At 34.0% G+C, this 13,677-nt stretch overlaps 1 protein-coding gene across 1 annotated transcript in view; it reads right to left on the reverse strand.

Annotated features, from left to right (window-relative positions):
* The window catches only part of LOC121418515 (proteasome activator complex subunit 4-like), a 29,743-nt gene extending 16,354 nt beyond the window's left edge, over positions 1-13,389 (reverse strand). Inside the window, exons 1-15 of the mRNA XM_041612428.1 lie at positions 13,079-13,389; positions 11,845-11,985; positions 8,798-8,914; positions 7,790-7,834; positions 7,223-7,372; positions 5,908-5,971; positions 5,517-5,591; positions 4,938-5,057; positions 4,232-4,321; positions 3,771-3,829; positions 3,075-3,281; positions 2,074-2,260; positions 1,306-1,460; positions 792-945; positions 235-333 (exon numbers count right to left, since the gene is read on the reverse strand). Of these exons, the coding sequence (XP_041468362.1) occupies positions 235-333; positions 792-945; positions 1,306-1,460; positions 2,074-2,260; positions 3,075-3,281; positions 3,771-3,829; positions 4,232-4,321; positions 4,938-5,057; positions 5,517-5,591; positions 5,908-5,971; positions 7,223-7,372; positions 7,790-7,834; positions 8,798-8,914; positions 11,845-11,985; positions 13,079-13,269 (1,854 nt within the window). The 5' untranslated portion in view covers positions 13,270-13,389. The remainder of the gene's footprint in view (positions 1-234; positions 334-791; positions 946-1,305; positions 1,461-2,073; positions 2,261-3,074; positions 3,282-3,770; positions 3,830-4,231; positions 4,322-4,937; positions 5,058-5,516; positions 5,592-5,907; positions 5,972-7,222; positions 7,373-7,789; positions 7,835-8,797; positions 8,915-11,844; positions 11,986-13,078) is intronic.
* Between the last annotated feature and the right edge of the window lie 288 nt (positions 13,390-13,677).

Below are 13,677 nucleotides of genomic sequence, written 5' to 3' on the forward strand. Positions count from 1 at the left end.
ATAGTTGTGAAATATTGTTTATGTGAATTGATAGTTTTCACTGTAAAACCCCTTACACTTCACACGTTAAAATCAACATCTAGTGAATCAATCCTCATTAACAAGTCAATCAGAAAAGAAGGAAAAGCAACCAATCTTCTGATAATTCCCTCACAGGAATGTGCTGGTTTCTAGAATCAAAGAGTAAAACCTGAAACAACACAACTTTAAAAAAAAATAATTTCTTGAACATACCTTGGCCGCTGCCCTGCACATGTTGGCAATAATTTTACCCGACACCTTAGTTTCCAAAATGGATGATGAAACATAGCGGAACAGTCTATCAGCAGCTGCCTGTGAGATTTGAAAGAAAAGGAAAAAAAAATTACATATTGAATACTTGGGGTTGATAATATAGACAATTATTCTTGGCATAACTAAACTGTATGATGGGTGGATCAGTTTCAACTCTCGTCTTTGATCATCCACCAACTATGACATCACACTCGACCTCCATGACATTGTGTCTGACCATGTACCATAACACATGACATCGTTTTCTGATCTTGCACCATATCAATGTGCCTGACCTTGCACCATATAACATAACACCGAGTCTGACCTTGTACTATAATATTTTGTCCGACATTGTACCATGTACCGAGACATTCTACTCTAAAACATGAAATTAAATCTGACCTTGTACCACAAACCATATACTATTACTATTCTATACTTTTCATTGTGTCTGACATTGCACAGTAATGTTTTAAGTCGGACATTGTACCATAAACCATGACATTGTGTCTGACCTTGTATATCTGAGGTGAGCTCTGAGAACAGATGGTACTGAATGTTGATGACAATCCTACATCCACCATGGCTTCTTGGTGATTGACTTTCTCCTGATCATTGTCCTGGCTTCGGGTGTGCTCAATGGAACATGCTTCAATCAGATTGAAACATCTAAAATCAATGGGAAGATACATTTACATAATTAACATTATAATAATTGAGAAAGAAAGGTAAATGTAGGTGGATAGGAAAAACATAGTTTGTTATGAGGGACAGTACTTTTTGTAAATTCTGAAGATATATCAAAATAATTTTTTCCCTATCTCTGATGCTTTTAGTCCATTTCTTTAAGCCTTTGTTGAATTTTCCTCCTGCTTTTCTAATTATCAATCATTGTCTGTTCTGTAACCACTTTATCATTTCTTCCCCACCCCTCCACAGAATGAATCTCTTATTATTTCATTTCCTAGCAGACAGTTACCCATTTCTATAAGGCTTGAATTAAAAAAATCATCTAAACAGGCACACTACCTGTCCATGAAGAGAAGCACAAAATCTTCAAAGGTTGCTGTTGCTGAGCAGAGCTCCCTCTCTTGTTCCGTGATGTCATCTCTTACCAGGGGAGCTTCAGAACAATCTACTATTGGTACCATGACAGTGAAGGTAGAGATAGCTTGCAGTGTGACCTGAGGTTTAAGGAAAAAAAAACTTCATGTGGATAGAGAGTTTTCATGGCAGACAGAGAAGCATCTTACAATTTGTGGGTTTCATGATACATGCGCACAAGTTGTACCCTTGCTGTGACGTTAATCCCGATTGATTGGTTGAAAACATGGTCCTAAACAGTAACATAATGCATTAAATACAGAGTATCTCTTTCAAAGTGATTACAAACCTCATTTAAACACAATATTTATGGCATCTCACTTATGGTCTACTGATATTAATCCTCATTCTTGCTGCACTTGTGATTCATCATTTAAACATTTTTTGAATAATTCAATTTTCATTTGCAGTGCATGATATTAATAGATCTATAGGAAAAAGAACAGGCTATTCCATGAAGTCTATCATGGTAATTAAAAGTTGATGAAGCATGTATTATGAATTGCATAAATTCCTTTTCACCATTACAAGTACAAAATAAATTTCATCACATGTCATTATGTATGTTACTTTTGAATGAATCTCTAATTATTTATGTATACAATCTGAAATTGACCACTCTTTTCCTTCACAAATTTTATCAAATTACCCAATTAGAATTAAATGTGACTATCATGAAGCAGCAGTACCTACCATGCACTTAGCAAAGTCGTTGGGGTCTATACCAGGTAGCATAGCATGGAGGAGAGGTAGTAGGTGGGTGGGGCCATCGGGAAGCCACTTGCCTCCCTTGAGCATGGTGCAAGATACCGTCACTAGACAGCTCACAGTGGCTATCAGCTGGTGGGGCTCTGTCAAGGTATCTAAGGCCTTGTAGGTCCTGGTGCCAACAAGGGTAAAAGGAGATGGGGGTGAACAATTATGGTTGAGCAAACTTCTTTTTCAAATTTCTTTTGTCTGTCAGGTCAGTCTTTCCAACATAAATGTGGTTGGGCAGATATCTGCCCAATCTTGGAATGACTTGCTACCGATAACATGTAGCTCGGTACTACCTGTCACATGGGGGCTGAGGAGTGGCAACCCAGTCTTCTACTAGCCAAAGACAAGAATGGGAATAAAAATATTTCTTTTTCAACAAAACTCTCCCTGTTTAGGGCATGCATAGAAAGTATCCTTTTGCATGGTTCAGAAACATGAACAATCACAAAGTCCTTAAAAGATAGACTAGATGGTATATCTACTAAACTTTTAATGAGGATACAAAATATCAGTTGGAGAGATCACAAAACAAAAGATGAAATTCATGGAACTCTTTCACCACGGTAATTAAATGTTGTATGAGGTTTGCTGGTCATTGTTTCTGTAGTGAGAAGGAATTTATTTCTGTTGTTTCGCCTCCCAAATAAAACATGAGGTCAGAAACCTTTAAATTCTGTTGATATGTAGGGATACAAATTATTTGTTACATGATTTACCAATTCTCATGTCAGATCGCGAAGCTAACGAACCACTGTTGATTCATTCATAGATGAGTCAGATTTGTAGTGCAGTGTAGTGTAGTAGTAGAACAATTACATACAATGCGTCTCATAAAAAAAGAGGAAACTCATTTTAGAAATAAATTTTACAATAATTAAATATTTTTATTACAAATTTGACACTTAAAACCTAAAAAAAAAGGTGATGTTTCTCACTTTTCAAGCAGTGTTGGTATCACTAGCTCTGGTCTGAGTAATGCCAGGTTATGTAGTGTTGAAGCAGCATCCCTGTGGCCCATCTTACTGTACATGGCTAGGAATACTGGGGCTTTGATGCTCTCAACAAAAGCTGTGATGTCATCATCTGTCAGCTTGTAATCATCAGGTATCGGGTGCTGCCAGGACGGTTTCTTATACCTCTCTCTGACAATAAAGAAATTACAACACACATCACATTAATAAACAAAATAATGCACATATGTGTTAGTGGCGATATCATGATATGGCACAGTTGTAGGTACTTACAACTCTGTAAATATCCAAGACTCCTAGAACGCCACTAACAGGTGCTCTGCCAAAGCCAAGTAATCATATTGAAGAGCCCTTTTAGAGACATCTGATAAAGCGTTAAGCACTATTATCCTGTATAAGCAAGTGTCATGACTAATTATTGTCACAAATATTCACTTTTATTTAGTTATTGAATGTGCCAATATATTGCCAAGTCCATTTTACAATTTCTGCTCCCTTGAATCCATACTTTTCATTTCGGTTAATTGCAACATCGTTAGATGGTGGAAAGGGAATGGCAGAAGAGTACAAAAAAATTCATAACATCAAATGCAACCTTTGTTCGAGGGGGGGGGACAAGTAATGAAGTGAAAATGTTTCGGTGTAGTTTAACGTATTCACCTGTGTAATCTCTTGATGAATTCACTGGCTAGCTGACCAAGCACCCTCTGTAAGCTGAACTAATAGATCAATTGAAACAAACAAACATATAGTTATTATTCACTATTGGTTGGAATGTGCTCTAATGAAATGCAAGTTATTACAGCTAACTAGTTAAAAATGTTCCATTTAAAACGAATCTGCTCAAAGTTACAGTGGAGCAATACTCCCAAAACACAGTCAACCTGTTGATTATCTCAAATTTCTCTTCAATTCATGAACTATTACAGCAATGATAATTTGATAGCATTACACCTTTTTGTATTAAGTACAAAGCATAGACATATCACACAGGAAGATCCTGCGAATAGGAATTGGATGTACACATTTCATGGAATTCTGGCCTCGCAAACCCAAGTAAATTAATATCATTTTAATTCTTTTTATTTCATATCATTTCATTAAATATTGAGGATGCTTACAGAGTATTTCCCAGAATTTGATGGATGGAAGTAGGAATCTGTTGCCACAAAGAACTTTTGCAGATGGTCCTGACAAGTCTTTGTGTGACCCTGTGAAATGAAGCAAGAAGAGAAGAACAAGGTCAAACAAAGCTGTATATCCCAGCTTTTCAAAGGCAAAAAAGCATTCACATTACTCCTTAAAATATCATTTGGTGAACCATAGGTTTAAATTCATGAGGCAACAATGCCTGTTTTATGGCTTCTGAACCTCATTGCTGAGAAAGCATGAATGCTTGTGAGAAAGCAATCAAAGAACTGAAAGCTCAAGGTCCTCTCTGAGTGGCTTGGTAATGATAATAAATACCTTTCCAAAGGGCACATGTGCATCAAGTGGGAATCAAACCCAGGTCACTAAAGAGTGAAACCATGATCTTGCATTAGATCTTGCATATGTATGTATATATCACGTAATCATCATATGTCAAGGACAAGGACAAGCCTGCCTGTGATAGGCCTGGGGCCTCTGTTTTTCCCACTACTTTTTGATAGAGTAATTTGGTGAAGGTCTGTACTTTTTCACCTTATTCTATATAAATATACCTATTTAATGGATTTCATTGTGATTCAATTAATTCAAATGCATTTCAGGGAAAAAATAATCAAATGGACTCAACTGAACACTTCATTACCGAATGAACAAAAAAACAAACTATTTTTCTCTTACCAGCATTGACACAATCCATGTTGCTAATGGACCAACATCAAAGCCTTTCCCATTACGAGCAACCTGAAGCTTCTTAGAACCTACAGGTAGACTAAGGCCTCTCAAGAAACAGGTGAATATCTGAAAAAAAGAAGAAAATTGAAAAAAAAACACATCTTCCCTTCCTTCATTCCAACTGTTCCACAACCATCCTTTATTATCAAGATCTAGCACATTGCGAAAGGTAAAACCACTTCAAATAAGAAATGAGGACAAGTTTGTCCTTAACAAAATCTGATACAATCTGATCACAACACAGGATAATGATAGTTAGCACCTTGATTGAGCATTCTGTGGAGTGGATATGAGCCCCAAATAAATAGAAATATTATTCATAGTATCACAAGGATTTCAAGTTCAATATAGCAATGTTTACTTTCATGGAGTGGAGAAAGTGCATACATTGTATGCGGGAAAGCCAGGATTCAAGGACCATGGTAATAACATTCTGTAAAGCGCATTAGGGACATTGCCCATTGTATAAGGGATAGATAAGAGGAAAGTATCATTAATACCTACTGTCAATATAGATCCACTCACCTTTGGTATGTGTGGATCCCAATCGATGTATCCTATATTCTCTGATGCTAGTCTAGAAAATAAGTCTACTAGTGCCTGTAGAAAGAAAGGGAAACATGATTATTACTTGAAGTATTAATTGGTACATAACTATAGTTTAGACTAGTTTGATAAGCACACCGTATGGGGTTGGGTCTGATATTATGGACACTTAACCCCAATTAAAATTTTGATGAAAATTTCATTTCCCTACCTGTTTCATTTTTCTCTTTCTGTATTTATCGAAGTCAACTTGTAAGGGCAGACTTTACCTTAAATCACAGATTAAAACTATGTAGTTACTAAACATCAAATGATTATGGATCTATATCAATAAAGGGATCTCATTGCAATTGAATTTAATAATACTTACTGATTCTATGTGAGGAGAGTTCTGAGAATTGTTCCATATACTAATCATTTCATCCAACCACAACCTATAAGACAAAACAAAAGGTATTATTATCTACATCAACTTCACATAAAGTGGATACATACAAATGTGATGGTTCTTCTTTTGTTTTTTCTACATACTAAACTTGTTACTAAGTCCCATTCATATAAACCTTGCTTTTCTTGATGTCTCAATATCTGTTGCAAATTCTTCATGAATAATGCTTGATATGCTTGATTAATGATTTATATGCCTGCCATACTAATTTGGCCAATGGGATAATCGTTCCATTAAAATTTGAACCTTCCACATGTATTGAGACAAGAACTGGATATCATTGTTGTTATTGAAATGATAAAAAGTTTTATCCCACCAGCTGTATCATACAGGTAGTTAAAGGTCAAGTCCACCTCAGAAAAATGTTGATTTGAATCAATAGAGAAAAATCAGACAAGCACAATGCTGAAAATTTCATCAAAATCGGATGTAAAATAAGAAAGTTATGACATTTCAAAGTTTCGCTTATTTTCAACAAAATGAACGAGCCAGTTACATCCAAATGAGAGACTCGATGATGTCACTCACTCACTATTTCTTTTTTTTTATTGTTTGAATTATACAATATTTCTATTTTTACAAATATGACGATTAGGACCTCCTTGCCTGAAGCACAAAATGTTAAAATAATGGAATTCCACGTGTTCAGGGAGGAATGAAACTTCATTTCACATGACAATGACGAGAAAATAAAAATATTTCATATTTCATATAATAAAATACAAAAGAAATAGTGAGTGAGTGATGTCATCAACTCTCTCATTTGGATGTAACTGGCTCGTTCATATAACTATTTTGTTAAAAATAGGTGAAACTTTAAAATGCCATAACTTTCTTATTTTACATCCGATTTTGATGAAATATTTAGTGTTATGTCTGTTGAATTTTTCTCTGTTTATTCAAATCAAGTTTTTGTTGGGGTGGACTTGTCCTTTAAAATTTACTTTCAATCAAGATGAAATCATTCATTTAGATAAGCCATAACCCTAGGTGATTGGTGATTTCAAGTTAAGCTGGCATTAATGTTAATTATGGGCATGAACAGCACCGGCTAACTCACCTAACATGAAATGAAACTCACCTAACATGAATTGAAATCACTACAATTGGTATCATTTCAAATACGAACACCAGCATTTGGTGGTATAGCTACAAGAGTCAGCATGATGGTCAATGCTATCAATACTAATACACTAACACCAACATAACATTTTCAAGTAACACCCAATGCACTCACTTGAACCCATGCTCGTGTTGTTCTGGTGGAAGCAATGTCGGGAGGAAACACTCCATGTACTGGATACCTTTAGCCATGGTCTCGTCAAATGGGCACAAGAGAGGGCGCCACTCTTCAAGCATTTCTCTAGTACTGTCAACTGAGAAATATCTGTGATTTTGAAAGAGTAGCAATACACACATTTTATTTGGTTATTTACTACATTCATACATAATTTACACATCCCATAGCTAAATGACATGGATATCACAAATTGCCTGCCAAAAGATACATACAATCAATGTTTTTCTCTCATAATTTCATACATAGTCTGTGTCAATATCATTTGCTTTCATTACTTAAAGTCTACACTGGATCACAAATAATGAAGTTTTTCACAAGCTGTACATAAAAATTACCCGAATGTGATTTGTATAAAAGAACATGTTTTCAATACCATAAAATTGGCCACATCCCCTGGAAGACAACAGTATAAACACATCTTCATCAAGTTTAAGTGTCACAATAATTCATACACTTGGACATAAAAGCTATTAAAGTACAAAATGCAATATGAAACCCACTTACGGTCTAGACATACGTATGAGAGACTTCAGACGATTTTCCAGAGTGCTGAAAACAGAAAGGAGAAATTACTTAAAACATCCAGAAAGGATTTGATACACATATTAACTAAAATATGACAGATATCAATTACCAGTTTTGTTTTATTTTTATTTTATGGTGTGTCTGTGGAGTAGCATTGTTTGGAAATATATTATTCAATGTTTATACATCACAGCATAGCAGAAGATATGCATTATGTGAAGCTGTTAAAGGTAAAAAAAAAAGTTGGGTGGTGTACTGATAAAATTGTGTGAAATTCAAGTGATGGAATGATCAATATGTAATTGCATAGCCCTGTCTTCTGAACTATCGCATAAACAAAGTGACTTTCATAGCAATCCAATGTTTTGATTTCATTGTGGAAAATTGTCGAATGGTAAAAATATGTGCAAGTACATACATCTCATCTGACAGGTGAAAATCATGGTAACGGAATTTTGATAGTAATGTAAACTCTGTGGTAAATTTGCATAAAGGACTTGATTTTTGGCTGTAAAATCTCATTTCCTTTTCAAGGCCTCTCTCCGGCACTAACTGGTTCAGGGACTTGGAATAGACTGTGTTCTGGTGCAACAGTGAATAGATTAAGAAAGCAGGATAGTTTACTTCTAACCAAAATTAAACATCAAATCAACATCACATTTAGGTGGACAAACAAAAATTTAAAATAGCAAAGCATGCACTATATATATCAAAATATCCACTTCCAAAAGTTAATTCACAAACCAAATTTAAGTAACAATCGCATCTACCAAAAAATATTTTATTTCATTGGCTGGGAAAATCACAATCAATTCAAATTGATAAATTGTCATGTGACTTGGCCTAGGGAGTTAGGCATGTCAATTCCTATTCCTCATGATCAGGAAAATGAAGTTTCATGAAGTGTGGGCTTGAGAAAACCCTTTAGCCAGCTGAGCTATCAAATACTCCTTAGATCAATAAAACCAGAGTAGAAGTAAAACTTACTGTGGGTACCACTCCAAGCCTAGTGGCTCATAAGGGGAGTACAGGATCCTTTCAACAATCTTGTACATAGGTCGCCAAGGTATTACCAAGTCATCTCGCGAGAGTAAACGTCGCTTCCTAAAAAGGGCAAAATAATACATTTCAGAATTCCCTTACGAAAAATACATCTATAAAGTCTTCAAGTTCTGATTGAGCGTTCATAATTATTTTAAAACGGAGCTTAAATGAATTAAGGCAAACAAAGCCCATGGTCATGGATGCCCAGCTGGTTGACCATAATGCCCATGCATTTGGCCTTGGAAATTGTCTTGCCCTTTTTCATTTTTCCAATTTGTGCTTGAAAAATATGCCCTACTAAGGTGGAAAAAAATCTATAAATTTGATCAGATCTTTAAAAAAAAAAAACGCTTAAAAGTAAAATGCATACTTTTGAAAAATGTAATGTACATGTACATGTAGGTAATTCTTTAAACCCTCAAAGATTGAGACTGGCTTGCCAGGAAGAAGCAAAAATGAAAATCATGATGTTTACAAGTGATATTCAATTTTGCTCTCTCATTGAAAATTAACATGAAAAAATTGTGATATTCAACTCATCTCATGAGAAATCAGAATCAAAATAATATGTTGTGATATTCATTTTTTTTTCTTACTGAAAATCAAAATCAAATCAAATTGGTGATATTCAATTTTGCTTTCTCATTGAAAATCAACAACAAATCAAAATGGTGATATTCAATTTTGCCTCCTCATCAAAATCAACATCAAATCAAAATGGTGACATTCAATTTTGCCTCCTCATCACAATCAACATCAACTCAAAATGGTGACATTCAATTTTGCTTCCTCACTCAAAATCAACATCAAATCAAATGGTGATATTGACTTTTGCCCCCTCATCAAATTTAACAATAAATAAAAATGGTGACATTCAATTTTGCTTCCTCACTTAAAATCAACATCAAATCAAAATGGTGATATTCAATTTGGCCTCCTCATCACAATCAACATCAACTCAAAATGGTGACATTCAATTTCGCTTCCTCACTTAAAATCAACATGAAATCAAATGGTGATATTGACTTTTGCCGCCTTATCAAATTTAACAATAAATCAAAATGGTGATATTCAATTTTGCTTTCTCATTGGAAGTCAACTTTAAATCAAAATGGTGATATTCAATTTTGCCTTCTCATTAAAAATCAGCATCAACTCAAAATGGTGGTATCCAATTTTGCTTTCTCATTGGAAATCAACATCAAATCAAAATAGTGATATTCACTTTTGCCTTCTCATTAGAAATCAACATCAAATCAAAATGATGATATCATCCAATTTTGCTTTCTCATTGGATAATCAATACTTTGTCTTAATCAAAGCTAGGGTGATGGTGGAAAAATATTTTTTTGCTTGGTAGAGTGCTAAAATTCAATAGTGATTATCAAAATGGCAAATCTGAATATTGTTTTCTCATGATAAAAAATTAATTGACATATTCCATCTGTCATCAAACAAGGTGGCTCAAGAACCAGGGCCCTTTCTTACAAAGAGTTGTGATTGATCCAATCAATTGTAACTCTATGAAAATCCATCAGTGTCATATTTTTTTGTACAGGAAATTTGCAAAATGTCCTATGAAAATAAAGGAGAACACACCAAATTGTCAAATTACTTTGCTGGCCATCCATAATTGTGATTAATCGGATCAATCGCCACTCTTTGTAAGACAGGCCTCAGGAATCTCACCTGCTTTCATGATCGATGAAATATGTAACATAATAAAAATGGTAATATTCCACTTTGATTCTTCAGTAGAAAAGTGAATAAATATGAAATAAAAATCATTTCAATTTTGCAGTCTTATTGGAAATAACATCAAATGAAAATGGGGAAATACAAATCCATTCAATTTTGCTATCTCATTAGATATCAAATACTAGTAACTGTATAAAAAAGAGGGTGAAGGGTTAAAAACATTGATATAGATTCCCTGGCAGAGTGCCCATTTCAACTATGATTGAATGACTTCAAAATGGAAATATCAATACTGCTTTCTCATTGTAACTTTAATATGGTGTAAAAATGCATTCCATCAAAATGGTGACATTCAATTTTGCTTCATCAACAAAATCAGTCAATTTAAAATAAAGATTTCAATTTGCCTCCTCATAAAAAACACTGGTAAATCTAAATGAGAAAACTGTTTTTTTTTTGCCCTTGTATTGAGAATAAACAGTGAAATTTGAATCAAATGATAGAGTGGTTGACAAAATTTTCAGTTTTAAAATGCAGTTGTTGTTTTTTAAAGTTTTTTTTTCTTGCATCAAGTAGTATTTTGTCTTTCTATAGCTGTACCAAATCATATAATTACTGGTTTTCTTGGAAAATAAGATTTGGTCAGTGCAAGAGATATTGGAAAATTTGAATGACCTTAATTTGATTTGTTTATAAAGAGACAAAAATTGAATATTCTTTTGTTGATTACATGATTTCCAATGTTCTTCTTCTTTGCTTGGCTTTATACAACCAGTAAAAATTGACTAATTTTGCCAGAGCTGTTTTTATCAAGTTATTTTTGTAGTTTCCTTATTATTCTTTGAGGTTTCTTTTTCTTATTTATTCTCCTTCTTTCTTTCCCTTTCTTTGTATTTAATCACATTTTCTTCTTTTGTTTTTCTTTTTGTTTATGTTTTCTGATATGTTCCTTTATTTCATTTTTTCCATATTTTATGTTATATCTTTCTTTGAAAAAAAAATTCTTTAAAGTTCTCTAAATTTCTTTCCTACTCCTTTTTTCGTTTACATTTCTTTTAATGTCAAGAAGTGAAAAGGAATGGCCTCATGTCAATTTCATGTTTATTGTCAACAATAAGGAGGCAAATTTTTATCTTAGTGTGAAAAAGCAATATAGAAATTATATCCAAATCAGCTGTGCAAGTTTATTTGCTTAAGAGCAATCACACAATGCACCGTAGACAAACATACCACTATAAAACTTAATGACATTAATATGGAAAATAGGAAAACAAAGATCTTTGATAACTTACTTGAGGAGTATGATTAAAACTCTGGCAAACTCTGACATGATCTTAAATTCCAGGTCTGGAATGTTGAAAAGCTCTAGATATAGCTTGATGAAGGCCACATGTTCCTCCTTGCTGAATTTTTGGCCATAATAATGAATATACCTGGAGAAAATGAATGCAGATGGCACCATTACATATTTTTTCATCTGCATCAGATCAGTCTAGGACAATATTTCATAACTGTTCTCTCTTTGCCTTTAATATCAGGGAAATGAATTATAAAAATGTATGATGTGATGCCTTATATTTGCACAGTGCCCACCGTTTGTGAATATGTGGATTTGCACGAATCGATGACTATTGAAGAAGACACCCAAATACCACAAACTTTACATCTGCAATTTACAGAGACAGATATTCATTTGTCTGACTCAAAGTAAAAAATGGTAAAAAAATATTCAACTTCAGACATGGAGAACCACTTTATAATGTCTAAATCTCACAGAAAACAGGCAGCAATTTTTTTTTCAGTTATAAATGACAATGATGTTTATTCCATGGCATTGAAATTAGACCCGATAGTAAATTTTCATAATTAAAAACAAGAAATTCAAATGAATACAAATGAATTATTCAATCCGTCTGGCAGATTTTATGGTGGCTGGGCATAATACCATCTGGAGAAAATCTTATTTTGAAACATGTTTTTCCATACAAAAAGTTTACATACTGTCTGAGCTGAGTTTATACACTTTAATACAAGTTTCATGATCATTGATCATTTTGGTCTGGATCATATTCATACATTCCTATCATTCAAAACTTAAATTCCAAATCAGTGTCAGTGACCTACATAAGAATTAAGATCTTAAAGTAAAGTCACATATTATCAGTATCACGTCTCATATTACATTGTCATTGTTACTTTCGTAATTAATAAATTCCATTGGCCATTCTACTTAGTCAAGCCTTTTTTTTAAAGGCAATACTTTTAAATTGATTGGGCATTTTTTTTTTTTTGGAGACTGAGTCTCCCGCCGAGACGGAGCTCCAGATCCAGCTCCAAATTATAGATGCAATGCATCCCATTTTCTATTTGCATTACCAAACAACAATAATAAAATCCTTATTAATTTACTGCGATACCACTAGCTTTATTTTAGCAGCAGAAAGAGTGAGATTATTTAGTTAAGAGTCTAGTATAAAGAGGAGCGGCGCGGCTAGCGACTGGAGTCGGTATTACGGGTCAACTTACGCGGCAAACTTCCCGGTCCAAAAGAGCACACCGGGGCGAAGTTCACGAAGCTGCACAGCAAGCGATAAATTGGTTTTGATTTCACTCAGATGCTTCTTGGATTCCTCCTCGAATTCTGATGAATATGGCAATAGCTTGTTGTAAATCAATTCTTTTTGGTAGCGAGAATCGTTTCCATCTTGATCTTCCATATTGTCTTCGTTGATTGACAATCAACCTTGCATTTGGGCCTGGCTTGGGGTTCTGCTCCTGAAATTTACGATGAATTAGCCCATTTCACAATCCGACATGTTTTTCACACGTCATGACTAGTTGATTAATATCGCAGGCTTACGAGTTAATTCCGAAACATGAAAAAGTTTACGGGAGGTCGCCTGTTTTACGTAAACATTTTTTAAAGAACATTCTTCAATTTTTAAAACTAAGATTAATTTAGTTTGAATCAATTTTTGGATGATCATGCACAAATATCAAGGTTATATTGAACATCTTTATCCCAACCACCCTACTTGAAAAATGGATTGGCCTATTCTAAAAGTAAATAAATCGATAAAGTAATATAATTTTTATCTTTATTTTTAGACATTTGAGTGTATTTA

This window comes from Lytechinus variegatus, chromosome 7, assembly GCF_018143015.1.
Source record: "Lytechinus variegatus isolate NC3 chromosome 7, Lvar_3.0, whole genome shotgun sequence".
Lineage (NCBI taxonomy): Eukaryota > Metazoa > Echinodermata > Echinoidea > Temnopleuroida > Toxopneustidae > Lytechinus > Lytechinus variegatus.